The sequence below is a fragment of the Heliangelus exortis genome, chromosome 6 (assembly GCF_036169615.1).
Source record: "Heliangelus exortis chromosome 6, bHelExo1.hap1, whole genome shotgun sequence".
In the NCBI taxonomy this organism is placed as follows: domain Eukaryota; kingdom Metazoa; phylum Chordata; class Aves; order Apodiformes; family Trochilidae; genus Heliangelus; species Heliangelus exortis.
Genome location: NC_092427.1, coordinates 11325655 through 11344983, shown reverse-complemented (window position 1 = coordinate 11344983; position 19329 = coordinate 11325655). Strand labels below are relative to the sequence as shown.

General features: G+C 43.8%; 1 protein-coding gene across 4 annotated transcripts in view; it reads right to left on the bottom strand.

Annotated features, from left to right (window-relative positions):
- SEMA5B (semaphorin 5B) overlaps window positions 1–19329 on the bottom strand; it is a 273579-nt gene that overhangs the window by 108327 nt on the left and 145923 nt on the right. For all 4 annotated transcript variants that reach the window (XM_071746657.1, XM_071746656.1, XM_071746654.1 and 1 more), the window contains exon 4: window positions 13819–13918. In XM_071746657.1, coding sequence (XP_071602758.1) covers window positions 13819–13918 — 100 coding nt within the window. The remainder of the gene's footprint in view (window positions 1–13818; window positions 13919–19329) is intronic.

The window sequence follows — 19329 nt, the reverse complement described above, 5'->3', positions numbered from 1 at the left end:
CTGCTACAGGCTTAAATATTATGCCCTGAGGGTGCATGCAGCAGAACAGAGGCACTAAGCCTACATACAGCTGAAATTTCAAAATGGAGATAAATCCTCATCCAGTGACTGATCTGCCTTAGGACCCTTAGAAAAGCACATGCTATTCTTACCAAAGTATTAATGCAGTTCCAGGACACGAGATATCACAAAATAAGCCTTCTCCTGGAGAAATTAAACATGTCACTGGCCTCCAATCTTACAACACCCTAAGGAGGAATTCTCATAACTGGGGACCTGAAGTTCCTATCCTGTTGTTAAGCATGCTATTTAAATGCATTGATTTTGGAAGCCTTATAATGCAGATTTCAGCTCTTTGTTTTAGTCTCGTAAAAAGCTGGACAGTTTGACTGAGTAATAAATTTTAATATTAGGGGGTTTTCCCTGGTAGCACTGCATTGGAAATTCAACCAAAATATCTTCAGTGGAAGAGATGCATCTAAAGGACATGGGTTTTGTTGTGCTCAGCCAAAACAGATGCAGACAGGAATAGAGACAGGAATATTGTCCATTTCATTAATGCCAGTCTCTGTCCTTGTAGTGACTGTTGTGTAGCACCTGGACAAAGCATTAGTGGTGAGATCACTTATGTGGCTGAGACCTAAACCAGGCAGGAATGCATCACTGGTAGGCAGACCAGGCTATCAGAGACACCTCCAGATTCTACTTGACCCATGCAGTTAGAAACAACCAATCCCCAATTAATATCATGCTCTTTTAACCATCCTTGTTCTGGAAAGCTATCCACTCCAAGGAATGCTCCTGTGAGGGACTACATGCCAAGGGGAAAGATCTGCTTAACAAGACAGTACCACTTTTATGAACTGCATTTTAATTTCAGTACAAGAATGAGCAAGGTCTCTGAATGACAGGCATGGTTTATTGTACCTAGAATTGCCCCATTTGTGTTCTTTTTTCTTCTTGTGTTTGAAGTTATGTCTCTTTAATACCTTGCTGACCTATAATTTAAAGCAGCTAAAAGAGTAGGATTAAGAAATATATGAGAACACTGAGATCTCTGCATGAATGGATGAGGTGTCTTCTTGGTCTTTTTTTTTTTCCCCCCATTTTTTTCTTGTGAGCACTGGCTAATTCCTTTCTCTCTTAAATTAAACTCATCTGGACCAGGCCAGAAGAGTGATTGCCTGGTACAACCAGCTATTCTAATAACTTCCTCCTGCATAAAAAGCTGGTGCACAGACGTGGAGGAATAGTCTTCTTATTCCCTTCCTGTCCTAAGTTGTCTCAGAACTTCACCCCATGATACTGAAACACATTAGCCACCTCCAGAGCAAGAGATCACACTCTGCTTGAGTACTTTAAGACAACTGGTATTACACAAATTAAAGGTGCCTCAAACTGCTAATTATTATTATTACTAACATTATTACTCATGAGCATCAGTGCACTTCTGAAAATGCCCCTGTTAAATTAATACCCTGAAGTCTCAGCCAAGCCCATGGTTTGGTTGCATTAAGACACAGGGTGGTGGTTCCTCTGGAGACCGATTTGCAGCAGATGCCCATTTCAACAACCTGAGGGTGGATCCTCTCTCTGTCACCTCTGATTGCAAGGGAATGTTATTCCCTAGCTCAGATGTATGAAATCAACTGCTGCAAAGCCCCTCCCCTGCTATATACAACCTAGTCTTGAAGAATTTGCCATTTATACATATATAAAGAAGAGGAAAAAAGAGAGATCGTTCTGATTTAAATTTAAAGCACAGAGTAAAGGATTTAGCCAACATCACAGAGCAGCATTGCAGTAGAACCAGAAACTGATCTTCTGGCTCATTAGTCTATACCCTGATTAGGAGAATAACTTACCCCCAAAGTTGGGGCACAGCAAGTAAACCTGTGCTGAAGTGCCATTTACACTCATTGAAATGGCACAGATGTTGAATTACTTGCCCAAACTGAGCCCTCTGTGCTAGTCTGTGTATGCAGAGAGCCAAGATGCAGTATAAATCCTGTAGCTGAAAGCATTTGTTAATTGGCTTCATAATTTGTATTTGGCTGCCTTGTAAAATGATTAAGTGCTCACTGTGCCTGGAACCACAAAGCATACATACCATAACAGCAGGCGAGGAGCAGAGATGTATTTCAAGACAGAGTGGAAGAATATATCCACTTAAATCTGCTTGCCATGACATTCCCAAGTCAAAGCTGCTTACTAAGTGTTTATTTCATACAGCCAAGCACACCTGGGATGAGCTGTGCAACACGATGCCCATGCACATGTTCACACATTGCCCAGCCTGGAAACAATTTACAGTCAGGGCAAAGAAGTCCATCTATGATGGCACAGAGCAACAGAGCTACAAGACAAATCAAGCCTTTCCAATGGGGAGCCACATAACTGGAGTGCATGAATAAAAGCTGGGACCCTTCCTTTTTGGATTACTGGAATTTTAAGGTTTGCAACATGCTTCAGACACCTGTTCAGGCCTGTTTTTTTGGTGCTTTTTTCAGGCACTATATGTGTCAGTGTTGTGCTGGCTGATTAAAAGATGCTTCCTTCTAATTAAAAGAGAGCATGTTTTTCAGTTCTGCTGAAGTAGATTGGGAGGAACAACCCTGCCCTTGACTGAAAGAACAGGTGTAAAGAAAAGCCTACTCTAGCTTCAGAATCTTTTTTTTCCATTTACAGGAGAGAAGTTTGTTCACATTTCACACCTCTGTCCCCCTCCACACACAAGTGGGTAAGATAACCTCTCTGAGCTTCAGAACAACCCCTGCTAGCAAAGCAGGAGCCACGAGATCCCTAATGCCAGCTACCACCAGAACCTCTCAGGACTTTGACCAAAAACCCACTGCCTTACCCCAGCTGGTTTATATCACTACAAGACATATACACCTACTCACATAATGCTACTTGCCTGCACCTTATAGTAGAGGTGAGAAACACACAAATCCTTCATTACAGGGCAGGCTATCTCAAGCCCCCTCTCTTTGTATACAGACAATTACCCTGCAAGGAGAAAGCAAGCCAACAGAAGCTGATACTAATATTTGATCATGCTAAAAAAATTACATTTAGGGAAAGCTGGAGAGAAGTGAGTGAAGAGTTGCTCTTCCCTTCTGGGGGTTATTATTGCACTGAAACAAGCATCTAACACAGCCTAGGCAAAGTACTGGAGACCCAAGTAGGCTCGTGGTGCTCTGAGAAGGCATTCCCCGTGCTTGTGCTGCAATCAGAAGTCAGGTTTGCAAGAGGGACTTGCAACTGTCACAGTGCAGATAGGAAGAAAAATAATTAACAGAAGAGGGTCCTTTGGGCAATAGGAAACAAGGCACAGAATTATGCATGTGACAAACTTAATGCTCCCTTCTGGCACTCCTGGAGGCCACGTGCTGGGGCTGAGCCTTGGGCTAGGAGCCAGAAACTCCTGTCAGCTCTTCCTATCTTTGCGCCTGGAGGCCTTAGATATACTTTGTATTTCCACAGTACATGACAAACACAGCTTAGTCATGCTTCACTACTCCCTGAGAGCTGGTTAGTATCATCCCTCCCTTATACTAATGGAGAAAACGAGCCAGAGAAAGGTTAAATGACCTTCTCCAAAGCACACAGCAAGGCAGTGATGAAATCGAGATCAGACCCCAGGGCTCTTGGCTACCAAATCTCATGCTAGATTAACACACAGTGCCTCTACACAGGTCCAGCTGTGGCTGAACTCTTCAGACAGTTATCTGCATTTCTGAACTAGCCAACCATCCCAAGAAACCCAGCTCCTGAAGGATGATTCTGGCCTTTGCTCTCAGAAGGAGCTAATTACATGTCTGGTCTGCTCCAGAGTGCTATGTGTTGAGCTGTTTGCAAATGCTGTTCCTGAGACTCATTTGAAGGGTCTGGCCATGTGCATGCTGAAGAAAAGGTGGAGGGCTGGTGTCTCCCTTACAAGCTGGACCCTTATCCACCAGCAGTTTTGCTTCTGTTGAAGAAAAACTTGTCTGGTACATCATTCTTCCTAAAAAATCAATAGATGTTCAACAGAGAACCATACTAAATGGCATACAATAATATGATGCAGTTGCTGTATGAACAATTGCTTTTCCCAAAGCAACATTTCTCAGTGATAAATCCAGCCAGAGCTAGAGAAGCATCCTCTTAGAAGAGGCTCCTTATGCAAGCAGCACATCATTCTGATTAAGCAGCTTCCAAATTAAGCCAGGGTCCCAGCTACCATTTTTGGGTTGCCACGGGGGCCCATTTAGTACTTATCAGAGGAAACAAGGATAAAAATAAAATCCTCTGTTGTCTAGTCAGTGGAGGAGAGCTACCATCAGCTTTCATGGCACAGAGCACATGGCACAGATCTGCTCATGCTCAATGCTGTACACTCAGGTGCAGCTCTAGGAAGAGTCCAGAGGTAGATGCAGAGCATACAGGAGAAAAGCATGGCTGTGGCATCCTTGGACTGTAACAGTATTCTGATACCTAGATGCATAACTGATGTCGTGGGAGGCAGAAGCAGGAAGGAGATAGACCCTTGGACCAACAGCCAGCCTGACTCCTTTCCAGTTATCCTGGAAAGGGAACAGCAAGGAGACTCTGGTCTCTCCTACCCTTCTGACAAGGGCAGAAGAGGCACAGCCTCACTCCAGTGTGATCCCACCTGCCAGGGTGTGACAGTGTCATGGTTCTGAGACACCTTGGACCTGATGTTTTCAGGAGGGCAGCCATACGTACACATTGCAGAGAAACAGGAAGGGGATTTTTTTGGTAGCGTTGTTTAAACAGATTTATAAAAATGTCACAGTTTTAACCAATAACCATGTGGCAGATACTCTTGTTATTCCTCCATTACCCTCCCCAGGGAAGATTAAGAGGGGAATGAGGGAGAGAGATTTCAAGGTTGAAAAAAAAGAATAGTCTTAATGAAGGAGTGATAATAATTATGACGGTAAATTACAGATATGTACAAATATGTAAATACAGCATCCTTAATTCTTGGTTGGTAATTACTTCCCAAAAAGAAGAGTCCCAAACTGGACTCAGCAGCAGTTGGGGTGCCCAAGTCCATGGTCCCAGTGACAGTCCTGCAGCAGCCAAGCCAGTCCCACACACGGAGTCATGAGAAGGTGACCTGTCCTCGTGAACGATGCTCTTCTCCAGCAAGAAAAGAGAAGGCAGGAGCAGAGGGAGCAATGGCGACCACAGAGCCCCATCCCGCAGCCCAGCCCGGGGCCAAAGCCGCGCTCCTCCCTGCGGCGCCATTTTGTGCTGAGGGCCCTGCTCAGGAGCGCTGTGATTGGTCCATCCGGGTCACATGAGCCGCCCTCTGCTCCCACACCCACAGCCCGGGACCGGTACCGGCTGGGCCCGGGTGGAACCAGGGCTGTGGGGATGAAGGAGGGATGGATTCTGGGCCTAGCAAACCAGGACAATAAGATAGGCTAGTTGCCTTTTTTTTTTTTTCCCTTAACATTTCCATATTTCCCTCCCTCTGTCCCAGAAGATGAGTTTCTTCAAACCATCAGAGATGGAAACTGATCGAATTTTTCATAACTCACATGTGGGTTTGTTCCCATTTTCCTGGAATTCGGGTCTCATCTCTCAGAACCGTTCCATATGCCACCTCAAGTCTGTCCTGAGGTCTGCCTGGCAGCCCTTCTCCCTGTTCTCAGCACTCACAGCACCTCGGCACGGCCCCAAGCCACAGGGGGACCTTGGATTCCCTGTTTCCCCATCGCTGGAGCTGCGCTTTCCAAAAGTCATACTGCAAAATTCCTCTTCCTCCATTGCGCTGATTATCATTCAGATACTCCCTTCCACCTGCCTACTCAGGCTGATGAACAAGCTCGGTTTTATCAGGCTTTCCTCAAACTCTGGAGGAGTTCAACACGACTCGTATGCAAATACCGATGGAGTTGGCTGGTGAGCTGAAGTTACTGCCAGCCAATCCCTTCTCTCTGCTGTGGTTTTTATACCTCTGCAGTGGCACAGAACAGGAGGCTTAGCACCTAAATATCTGGATATAAAGTGTCAAGTCACTGTGGTGAGCCCTGCCATATAAAAGTGACATATCACTGAACCTGTGAGTGAGCAAGAGAGAGTATTTTCAGTAATGCAAAAGGAAACTGCTCTGCAGCCCCATCCTGTGATGCTGTCAAACATATTAGGTCCAAGCCTCCAAGACCTTTGCCAAAATATCCTGACCTCGTGTTTGCTCACGCTCCACTCTCAGAAATACAATCTTCAAACTTAATTATTTTCAGTGTGTTACCAAGGCAAGTGAGCCTCTCATGGGTGGCTGCTTTTGTGATAGGGTATCACCAATTTTCATTTTATCTGGAATATGAGATATTTTTCCATTCAGGCCTGTAATTCACTGTGTAAGGATGATACTTCTCATCAGCCTGAGCTGTGCCAAGATTGCCTTTCACACAGCACTGCCTGTGCAGGCTCTGGCCATGACTCAGCCCATAGCCTGGTTCCTCAGATGATGGGTAAAAGCCCATCAGGACAGTGAGGTCATTTGCAGAGATGGTACTGCCTTGCTGGTTGTTTGAAGGACCAACTGTTCTTCTGCCAACAAAGAAGACAGACCAGAGACTGCCCTTGGCTCACCCCCTTCTCCACATACAACACTTGAAGCAAAGCTGTGTCTTTGCTTTCCTACAGCTGCAGACTCTCCTGTGCATTCGTTTGGCCCAGCAACCTGACAGTGCTGCAGCATAGCATCTTATTTATTCCTTTCCAGTTAATTAAAATTCATATTTTGTCCTTGGGCAAATGCACAAATTTGCCCAAATTACTAACAAATAAAAATTGCACTTTGAACAAAATTTGGTTCAGGCTTCAAAGTTTCCAGAATTCCATAATCACAAAAATTCTCTTTCTGTCCTTTCCTGTCCATCCCTCTTCCCAAGGGATACGAGTCAGGGACAGCACAGATCTGGGGCACAGCAAATTCAGACTCCTTGCAGGCCAGCAGAGGAAAACAAACTCTATAGGTATGAATAACACAAGTCAGTGGGTCTTCATCTCTCCACTCTTACACAAGGGCTGTCACAGTATTGGAGAGGAAAATCTCCCTCTGAACTAGCACATACTCAACCAGAGTGGTTAAAATCTGCATTTCAAATCATAGTTTTGTTCCCTGTGTAAATAAACCATGCGCCCCTCATTATGAATTTAACTAGCTGCAATGTTTAATGACAGGTTTCTCACCTTCACCAGATTCCTTACCATGCAGATCAGGCATTTTTTTAATTTTTTTTAATACATCAGTGCTCCTTTGAAAGTTTCTGTTCACTTCAGAGACTGATTCTCCCTTTTTTTCTAACATCACCATGTTATCTGATCCCCTCCAACCCCCAATACAAAAATGCAACTTCAATTAGAGCATTCTTTTGTCTGATAGGAAAAATCACACTGAAAAAGGATGGTATTTGTTTTTCAAGGTTTCTCTGCAGCAGCATTTTCAGGTACTCTTCTATGATCTGGCTATAATAAAAAACATTATCATGCTCTTTGCTTGCACACGTTCTCATTAATACCTTAACTGGCAAGGTAATTTTTCAGCCAAATGTGACTTAGTAGGAGTAAAGCTGGTGTAAGACAGTCCAATACTAATGCAAGCCATCAGAAATGGCAGTAGCTCAGCTCAGTCATTTTGTCTCAGAAAAGTATTGAGTCAAATCCTGTAGTCAGGAACAAATGGGATGTTATTCCTGGCTGACAAGAGGTCAAGTCTGTAGACTATTTTGCCTTTGGCTGTATCTGTGTGCTTGGGGCCAGTGTTTGCATGTTAGTCTCTCCATGCTATACAAGATTTGACTTTTTAAGCCATACTGAAGCCAGGCTGGAGCCCCACTATCACCGTGTGTGTGTGTGGCTCACAGACTTCCATGAGCATTTTGAAGATGTGTCTCTTCTTTGGAGATCAAGGCTGAGGGTGAGTGATTAAACTACCAGGTGGAAATACAACAGTAATAGGTTCAAACCTCACTTTTGCCACAGGTTTTCTTTGAACCCATAGAAGAGCTTTGGCTATGTCCACATTAGCCAAGTGCAGACCACTGAGGTTGTGCAGACTTTGTCTGGTACCTTCAGGAAGTGCAGTCTTGCTGTTAGGTCCTGCACTGCACTATTTTTCAGGTGTACTATAAACTCACAGCCTTTTCACAGGGCAGGCTTATTTCTAATCCCACTGGGTCTTGGATTCCCATCTATAATGTGAATTTATTAGTGCTTTTCTGCCTCACAGAAGCCCTGTGAGAATAAATGTTGGTGAGGGGCCCTGATCATTTGGCAACAGAAAGAATTCTTGACAGAGTTTACACCCAATGCTGGTACTCTAAATCTGTGGATCAACTCTGTCCCAACTTGTGCCACTGAATTTCCTCGTTTTTAAAATGCTTTTTGCCTAGGCAACATAATCTACTGAGACTTACTCTCTTCAGGGTTCAGTGGCAGTCCAGATCTGGACAGGATTGAAGGTGCCCAAGGGTAAGAGTGATATTTTCCAAGCAGCACAGGTTTTGAGAGTTTTACTGCAGTGCTGTGGAGCTTTCTGCCAAGCAGGCAGGCAAGAGCCTATGTTCATCCAGAAATCTGCATGTAACCTGGTTTCTGACAGACTAATCTATCATACACCAGAGACCTTCAATAAACTCCAGGTGCCAAACCTGCTGGCTGAGGGTCCTAGAGTATATTTAAAGTTCACCATATTTCTGCAAGCTGCAGCTTGAATCAACTCTTTTGGGACATCAGTCACTCCATTCAGTCCTCAGCTCCTAAGCCTGCATGGTCCAGACTTCATTTAATGCTTATACAGCCAGGAGTAGTAATAGCCAGGAAGGGGTGTGCCCAGGTGTGCCCTTGCTCCTACTTGAACAATCCCTGAAAGTTCATACAGCACCTTCCCTGCTCCCAAAACTAACCATATCTCCTTCCTCACATCTATCTGCTTGGCATTATCAGGCATGTTCATTCAGTCCAGCTCTAAATCAAGTATGAAAATCACCTGTGTCAAAGCATCCAGATTTGCATCACCAGCAGCTTTGTAGCATTACATTTGTTGCAGTGAAGTTTGGCAGTCCAGAGTGATGTGCACTTTTCTTGCCAGTTTTGAGTGCCTTCATGCATCCTTTGCTCACTACCAGGCTCTTGCTACTGACTATTTGTAACAAGGGCTCCTGAGCTGCAGTTCTCTGTACAACAGTCATGAGAGATGATCCTTTCCAGTCTCCTGATGGAGCTGACAGCCCTCTTGGCAAGCAAAACTATAAGGACTTCTGGCCATGACACTTTCTGGCTGATTATCTACAGTAACACCTCCACCTCCTGTGAATGGCCAACTCTCATAGCCATGCCTCTCACATCCCCAGCCCCAGCAGGCTACTGCCCTGAGCTGACACCCCCACAGTTTCCTTCTGGGAAAAGTCAAATGTTTCCCTTAGGGCCTCCCAGTCACTCTCTGTGCAGCCATTTGTCTGGGTACCATCCTCCTGTTGTCCAAGCTGTCTCTTTTCAGCTTGCTGTCATGCCAGATTGTCACATGGTGTCTCAACCACCCTCCTTTATACCTTTTTGTTTTCCTTGCCAGGCACCTCCTGTGAAGCATGGTTTTTGGCTTGACTCCAAAGAGGGTCTTTCATATCATCATTCTGTACTGACTCCTTTCTCTGCCCAGTGAGTGATGAGAGAATCTCAAGCTGTAGGGTTCCTTGAGGAGGTGGGATGTCACAGCTACACCATGTACCTCTTCCACAAAACCACCCTCCCTGGACACTGGGCCCCCTGCTTACCACAGAGGTCAGAGAGCAGAGCACTGCAGGTGAAATGACTGCTATGGGGATGGGAGAAGCCCAGAATGTCCCTGCTGCAGACAGGGGAGGAAAGGAGTGAGGGGAAAGGGCAAAGGAAGAATGCTGGAGAGTTGAGGTGGGAAATCCTGTGGGAATGGAGATTTCCTCCTGCCCCACCACTATCAGCTCCTGCATCCCCACGACATCACAGCAGCACCAGTGCAGGTGAAGGGACTGCCTCTGGCTGCCCAGGCAGGCTACTGCTCTCCATGGTTTCTGGCAGCATCCAGATCTGACCTTGAGCTACAGGCATGTACCAACAATTCAAAGAGTTGCATCTTTTAAGTCACCACTTTTAACATAGGTCTTTTTTGCTTGCCCACTGAGTTAGGAAATTCAGCTCATCTCCTTTGTTAGGCCATTTATTATACAGCAGCTCATTCATGCTGTTCTTCCCAGTCCATTCACCAGCTGTATTACTGACAAAAGACCAGTGTCCCTGTCTCTCAGCCTTTGTTCTGGTACCAGAATAATCTCCTCTGTGGCAGCATATATACAATTTATGCCTATAATTCATAACCACAGCTCATTGTGTGACACTAATCTGAGAGAAACTGCTACCCATCTCCTCACCATTACTCTGATTTCAGATTTTTAGGTAGAGCAAATAGATTCTCAGTTAATAAAAGCAAACTGCTCACTAGGAATGCTGTATAGCAGAGTTAAACTTCAAATCTAATAATGGGAAAGAGATTGAAAGTAAAGACAATAAGCATTCCAGATCATGCTATTAGAGAGGAATGGAAGTTTCTACGTAGTCAAGGCTGCAATCAGTTTCCATTTATTTGCTTTAACTTGGAAGGTTTCTCAGGTCTGAAAAATTCAAGGCTTTTTCTTGATGAAAAGAAGAAAGTTTTTTTGCAAAAAAGCAGAACAATTGGACAAAATGGCACTGCTGATAGCTAGCACAGCAAAGGCAGGACTCAAACTCCCCAAATCATCAGGTTTTTTAATGCATGAAGGGATTTATATGTCTTGGTTTTTGAGCTGCTCAGATCATATTTTCAAGTCTTTTCTCAATAATAATGAGGTCTAGAAAATTGTTTTTCCTCCCATTAAAATAAGCTCAAATAGTAATCACACGTGCTCAAGAGCTGAAAAAAAGCAGCAAATATTTCAAAACAATCACTCATTCACAGAAGAAAAACAGTGCATTAAAATGCTAACACTACATTTAAAACAAAAACAAAACAGTCAAACTATGCGTCAAAATGAAGGTTATGGATTTTTGAAATGTGTGTTTTCATACTTAACGAAATGTGGCTCATAATATGGGTAGTGTTAGATTTACAGTGTTCTAAACTATTCATAACCTCACTTGCAAGTGTTTGGATTTTACAAATGATGTGACAAGTAAATACGTTGCTTAGAAACCATGGTGGGCTTTTGAAACTAATTCTTTTGTTTCTGGGATTTTGACTTGGCAGGTGTTTGGTGCAGTGGAGTTATCAAACTCCTCTGGTTAGCACTTAGACAGCACCAGCCATTTGGGAAGGGCTCTAAGATAAGGATAAAGCTTAAAAATCTGAGGCTTGTGTTATTCCAGCTCCCTGCCTGCATGGCATGCCCTCAATACCTCTTACAGTTTCAGTCACGCTGTGTCCAATTCCTGAAACCAAAAACCCTCATGAGCCCCAGGATCTTCTTTTCTTCTAGGAAGCATTTTCTATGAAGCTTTGAAACACAGGATGAACGAAGCCAAAGAGATGCTGTGGTGAGGTCATACTGCTTTTAAATAGAGACAGAAAGAGCCAGTCTGAAATAATTTATAACGCTATCATCTAAGAGAATGATGGTAACCAGGAAATTGAGAAGTGGGAGTACTTATAAACTTCACCCTGATCCTAAACTCCTTCCACAACCCCAGAATAGCTGGCGTTACTACTAATATGATCTACAGTAGCACATTTAAACATGGTTAACATTTAAATTTAGGTTCCATAAATTACACCCTGTAGAGATGGATAGAGACAGCTCCTATCTCTTTGAGGTATTGTTTCATTTGCAAATTCAAGCAGATGGTGCACGAGCAACTAATGACTCAAAAAATCACCCCTAAAAATAGTCCAGAACAAGGTGTGGGTTTATCAGAGGACTAGGGAGCAGAAAAGGCTTTACTTCCCATTCTCATTTCTCTGGCACAGCTCCAGGAGCTCAGCACACCCAGAGCCATGCAGCACTGAGGACCCCATCCCTACCCCCATGTTCACACACCTCTCCCTGTCACCTCACACAGGGTGGAAATGAGATGGTGAAAAGGGAAAGGCCCCAGCATTCCTCCCTTCCCCCACACCAAGCCTGTATCAAACCCCCCCCAAAAAAACACTCTAGGAAATTACACCTCCATTACCTCTACCCAGAATTGCTCATCAGAGCCATGTGGAACCATCAAAACTTTCAGTCTCCCAGTTTCACTTCATGAAAACTGACTTCTCCAAGCAAATTTGGTAAATACTCCTCACTGCCTCCTCATGAGGCAATGCACTGCACTATATTGTACTGCCAGCTGGAAGCCAAATTTGCTATCATTCCCCTGCTTATAATGATAGTGTAGCCTCGTGTCTAACCACACTTGTACAAATTCTTGTGGAGACAGAGACTCCCTCCAGGATGTGTCGCTGGGGTTTGAGCAGGGATGATGAGTGCCAGTGGTAGCAGCATCTGTGTGGGGAACCTGCCGTGCAGCTGGATTATGTAAAACCATAAATTCCTCAGTGTGATGTGCCTGTGTTTGTGCAAAGCCTGGCAGAAGGCAGTGTTCAAAGCCATCCCCAAAGAAATGCTCTGAAATAATAAATATTAATCATGGCTGGTTAAAGATTATAGCACAGGTGAAGCTGTGGCTTGAAAAGTAAAATGGTTCTGTATGAAAAGCAGGAGGGCCTCTGGCAATTTGAACAGCTACAGGAAGATAAGCATTATAATTTACTGCACAAATACACACAGAAAATGTATATTAAATCACACTCCACTTGTGTCTGTGGAGCAAAAACCTCTCCCTCTGCTGCACATCTTCCTCCTCTCTTGTTTGTTTCTTGAGTTTTTCCAACCCTGCTCCTCACCTCCCTGTCCTCTAATGCTGAATAACCCAGGGTAGAAGCAGTTTCTTCCTCCATTTCCATTAACAGCATAAGCTGCAACCCCAGTGTTATCTGATTCTAAATGTTACACTTAAACTGATTTGTTAGGGCATGCTTAATCTTTTCTCTTTGGGTTGTCTTATCTGTTTATTATGCAATAAAAAATAGTTGCTGCTGGGGCTCATGATTCAACCACTCCTGACATATATTATTTCACTGAATCATAGTTCTTTTCCATATAACAAATGCAGCTCTAGATTTGTTAGTTTGCCTATGCTTATACTGTGTGTTTCTTCCCTCCTTCTACGGCATCCTAAATAAAAATAATGTTTAAAAATAAAGGAAAATATATGCTAATTATATACAATGGGCCAGAGTCGCACCAAATGCATTAGTAGAGAATCTGGCTATAACAGCAAGATGAAATGAACAGGTCTGTGGAGTGAATTCTAAAAGAAGATAAAAGAAAATAATCATTTAGACTGCCAAAGTCTCACAGAGACTTGTGTAATGTTGTGTAGATGAACCTGGTACAGAGGGAAAATCTGGCCATAGCAAATAAACCAGAAAGTGAAATTGTGTGCTGGCAGAGGTGTGGTGCAGAATGATGTACTATAACTTTTCTAACATTCATTATACCAAGAGAGATGTCAGCACTCTGCTTCATTAACCAGTCATTTTGATTGCATCTTTTTTTTTTTTCTAAGCAATTTTCTCTTCTTTGCAATTATATTGAGTCTAAATCCCTCTACATAAATTAAACCTTTATTTTTGAGGGGGAAAATGGCTACATAGGCTGGAAACAGTCTCCTCTAAAGCCAGAGCCTGAAGGGAAAGAGTTTAGAGCAGCAATCCTGGACTAATAAAAATATTATCTTTACCTTGCTCCCACAATGAGCTGGTTCCTGTTGGCATCCAGTGCAAGCTGAGAAAAGTCATGAACACCTGGATAGGTGAAATTCGACACCCAGGGCTTCAGATCTGCAACAAAAATGAGAAAGCAGAAAACAATAAAGCTGCTCTAGAAGTGGTGAATTCACCTGGACATCTGCTAATGGATTTCCTACCAACTTATCCATCAGGGAAGGCTAATTAATCATCTATTTGAGGATTTCTATTTATTCTCCATAGCCTTGTCTTCTGTGCTAAGCAAAGAAAAACTCCTGCCCTCCAGAAAGACAACGTGGGATCAACTGCCTCAAAACCAAGTTAGAGTAGAAAGATCTGCACTCAAGAGATGGCTGCTCCAATGATAGGTTTTAGCTTCTCTTCGAGGATTTAAGGTTTCCCGTTACCTAATATCTGGGATACCTATCAGATAAACACTTCCTCAGTTTAGATGGGGGCTGGTGGGGAGGGGTTGTCATCACACCATCTTTGTGGCTAAGAGATTGCACAAGCTCTGTCAACTGGCTTGGATTTGCCAGTCTGGGTACTTCTCCAAACTGCACACACACAGGTTCAATGAAAAGCAATACATTTGACTACACTATGCTCCTGGAGACAAGGCTCTTCCAGAAGCTACATCTGTTAACACATTAGCTGAGAGATCCAGAGCAGATAGACCTGATGTACTAAAAAATACACCTGTTTCAAGAAGAAGCTGAATTACTGTTTTAGGGGACTCCCAGGTGTGATGCTGTAGCATTCACAGAATCCCATCTTTAAATGTATTTACCAGCTTTGACATTGTGTGTATCAGAGATCACAGAATTTCAACCTCTCAACCATTCAACCTCTTTAACCATTAGGTTGGACATTAGAAAGAATTTCTTTACTGAGAGGGTGATCAAGCATTGGAATGGGCTGCCCCGGGAAGTGGTGGATTCTCCATCCCTGGAGACATTTAAAAAGACCCTGGATGTGGCACTCAGTGCCATGGGCTGGGAACTGCAGCGGTAGTGGATCAAGGGTTGGACTTGATGATCTCTGAGGTCCCTTCCAACCCAGCCAATTCTATGATTCTATGATTCTCGCTTTACACCTTTACTGCTTGAAATAACTGGGGACAGATTCATTTGTATCATTCAGAAAGTCATCCATTTTTACTGTGAAGACTTCTCTTGGGAATTTATTCCAACTGTTAACTACTTGGGCTGTTAAATACATAGAGAATACCAAATATCTGAAGAAGCAAGGCACAAATGAGAACAAATCACTGTATCTGTAATCCTTTTGTGACCTCTGGACAAGTATCCCTGCCTCACTCAAGGACTGGATGTTGAAGATCCAGGAGGTTCAACATGAAAGGTAATACCTTCTGGCCTCATGCCAACAGGATACCAATACACAGGCCCATGACCTGGTGACTCATAACAATAATGATGCAGTTCAGACCAGTTCAAAAGAGCTTTGGAAAACCATGCTCCACAGTCATTTTATATTCCCCAGTGATAAATTGAGAAGTCTCACTGAAGGCAGTCAGGTTTGAATGTTTTGGTTTAGGCATTAGTTCCTCATTCCAGAGGGGTGAGATGGCAAGGTTGACGAGGAATCTCATTAGGGCCTTTGGCGTCTTGGCACGCGTTGTAGGGTTACAGTTGTGCAACGGTTTAAAACCCTTAATGTAGGGATATTCATTGAGCAATTTCAAGTCCCTTCTCCCTCCAGGGATGGATGAAACCTAGTCAAGCCCTTCAGTTGCCAAAATCTTAAAAGTCCCTTCACTCCACTTGTCCTTCCTCCTGTTCCAAGGCAGAACCTTGCAATGGAACTTCTGCCTCTGCTCTGAAAACCACCGTCTTTCATAACAGCTCCAAACTCCCCTCACCTCAGAGCTGGACACCATCAGGCCTGGTCCCATGCCCCACCTAACTGGATGCTGCCTCTCCAGCAAAGAGTATTCCATCCTCACAATCTAAAAACTCTGTTGCCAGGAGCTGGATGCTTCCAACTCTTCTCAGCATTCCTGTCACACTGCTTAACCACACAACACGTGTACCTCCTCTGCTCCTCCAAGAACAGGCATGAGTTAAGGAATAACTCAGCCTGTCTAACCTTCAAGTATCTCCACCTCCTACACTCCTCTGGGACCCTTAATGATGTACTAGCACCAATGAGGCACCACAGTTTCACCTCTGGCATTCTCCTAACTAATGGGGCTCTGTCTTCTTTTCCCATAGCTCTTTAGCTAGAGAAATTTCTGAGCCAAGCAGCTGAACCAGCAGCAGTAATACCTTTCAGGCAGGTTAGTTGGCTGACATGCACTGCATATCTCCTGGCATTTCTGTTGGCTGACGGGGGTGGGATTAGGGGATTGTTATATAATGATGGTACCTTTTAAGGATCCTGATTTTAGACCATAATTTCTCTTGTCATTTTACCTTCTCTCCTACCAACTCTTTCCTACTAACTAATCCACTATTACAGTGCAGTGGAAAGAAGAATATTTCTTTATCTGCTGCTCTAAGCAAAAGCTCCTCTCTTCAGAGAGGTATACTCATCAGTTCTTCCTTTTAATTGTAAGCTCTGACAAATTACAGGTAAAAATAAATAAATAAAGGCAGTAGGTGGCTTGAATCTTTCCATGTTGGCTGAAATGTCAATCAAGCCCAAGAAATAACAGGCAGTGTCTTGATTTCTATTACTACTGCAGGTGGTACAACTTATAAAGAAACCCTTCCTGGTTATTAAATTAGAGTCTGCAAGGCATGCATCCTCATAGCAAAATTAAGCTTTTATAGGCATGTAGTTGGAGATTATTAAACCCAGCATGGTCCCAGCTAAGAATGTCTAAATGTGAGTTGTCAGAATTAATGCCAAATGGCACATTTTCCTTCCCAGCCTTCTTTCTTCCAGTTAAGAGGGAAGGGATATGGAATGGAAATGCAACCAGGAGTCAGGACATGGGTCTTTTTACATTTGACACATTCAAATCTACTGCTCAGACCACAGGCATCCCTAAGGACAGTTCCAGCCTTTCATTCTGAAGCTAGCTCAGTTCTGCAAGGTAAGTGCTGCCCTGGGTCTATCCCATATTAGCTGCAGCTTACACATATGGACTCAATGAACTCCAGAGTTTGCTTCTATTTAACCTTTCTCAGAAGGCTGATTTTTCCAGTGCCCTCTTTAATTTGGCTGGAAACCTTCAGTGCTGGGGCATGTTTACATTTGCAAAAGTATCTGTTTAAAAACAGTATGAAAAATTAAAAACCAAGGCCCTGGCTTTGCATGTTGGCAGCAGGAGCCGGAAAGCAAAGAACCACATGGCTTACGGCAAAATGTTCATCAAGGCCTCCTTTGTGCTTCTCATCTCTAATCATTTCCAGGGGGTTAAAGATCTGTGCTCTCACTTCCTCCCCACAAGGACCAAAGAACAAAAGTTTAATAGTTTCCAACATTGTCCATCACCAGACATCTGATTCAGAGCCTCTAAAGCTCTGCAAGTCACCCCACCAGCTCAAGGTAGTTCAAGGTATCCATCCAGCTGCAAAGAAGACAAAGCTTTGCAGGAAATAAAGGTCTGCAGACACAGCTGTGCTCAGGCTATTTATGCATGCATGAGACAAGGTGAAAAGAGGCCCTCTGCCATTTCACAGGGTGGTCCCTGCAGCCTGCTAGCACACTGATCTGCACTGCCTTCCTGGGAGTGCAGGACTGGGATGAGGATTAGTCAGCTGCACAAAGGATGCTGTGCCAAATCGCAGGAGCTGGGTTTACAGGCCTGATCCAGAGGCTCTTCAAATCACTGGCAGTTTTCCACTGAGCTTGATGGGGTTTGGATCAGCTTCTAAAGATGTGGTAAACTTGGTAACACTTGAGCCCTCATCTCAAAACCAGCCGCTCCCACCTCACCCTTACTCTGTGTGTTTTGGAGGACAGAAGTATGGAAACACTGAGCTGAGACTTCCCTCTCTGGGGAGCAGCATTCACTGCTTCACCTCACTTGAGCCCCCATCTGTAACAGCTTTGTGCATCCAGCAGAAACCACCCCAGAACAGAAAGGTTAAATGCCCGTGCCTGGAAATTGCAAAGCCACTGCTAGGTGCATGGAGCAAGGTTGACCAGTGTGCTATTCAAGGACATCTCTTCTGGAATAATTCTCAGCATGGGTTTCCTAGTCTGGAGCAAAAGAAACTAAATTAAACAGGGCAGAGGGTTATTTGTGCAAAATAAGGGAATACTCACATGTACAGACTAAACATAGAAGCATAGAATGATTTGGGTTGGAAGGGACCTTAAAGATCATCTAGTTCCAACCCCCTTCATGGGCAGAGACACCTCCCACTAGATCTCCTATTGAACCATGCTCCTATCCTAGCACTGCACAGAAAAGCTTCAAAGGTATCCAAAAAGACCTTGAGGAAGAAAGACAGGGAAGATGAACAAAAAGGGACCCTACTCCAGAAAACAAAACCTGAACCAAGGCCCTGTAAAATAAGCTGATTCAACAGTAAAGGGTTGTGCAATGAAGCAGAACATAGATATAACACTGGGGGCCTGTCAGACTGCATGGGAATAAATAAATACCTGTTCTGCAGATACTCAGACCTACTTTTGTGCACTGTCAACTTGGCCACAAACTGAGTGCTTCCTTTACTGCCTAGTTATGGTCTATTACAAGTTCTCTTAACTCAGCCTACTAGATCATAGCTTATTTAATCACTATGTGTATTTCAGCTGTCATAGGGAGGTCCAAGTGGACAACTGTAACAACAATCTCCTCTTCTTTTGGTTTGTTTCAGCCCTGGCACAGGGCAAACCATGTTTAGCAACTAGTAGATACTCCAGTTTGCAAGTACTCAATCACATAGACCTTTTTCAGAACACCCATTGGCCTGGAGGACTCTCAGTGTTGTACCCCAACAATGGTCAACAGATGCAAATCACTTTGTAACACAAGGACTCAGGTTTTCTTTCATCTTACTGATGAAATGTCCCCTTTTCAGAATCTAGCCAACCATCTCAGATCATCCTCTGGTACAATCATCCTCAGTACATGGAGCATTTTTCATGAACCAGACAGTTGCCTACTAATACTGAGGCCACAGTTTCCATTCTGTGAAGGCCACTGACTGAACCCATCAAAACCAAAGCAAACAAGGCTGTTACCAAAGATCAGAAGGCTAATTATGTGCCTATGCTACCACTTGTCTCCTCAAACACAGCAAGTGTGGACACATCCAAGGATGTGCAGAAGGTAAAGTCTACTTACAGTGTTATGTTATTAGACTGACAATTAATCACAATTTAATATTGCTCCCTATTGCAGGTCACACCACAGGTTAGTGCAGTAGTCTTTGGAAAATAACTTCAACTGCTGCCCCAGGCTGAGATGTAAAAGAAGCCTCCACAACACAGAACAACATGAATCCAGTGAATTCATCAAGGGAAGAAGAAATCTTTTGCTGTGCAGGCAGAGCTGAGCAAACAAATGTGTCAGCACTCATAGC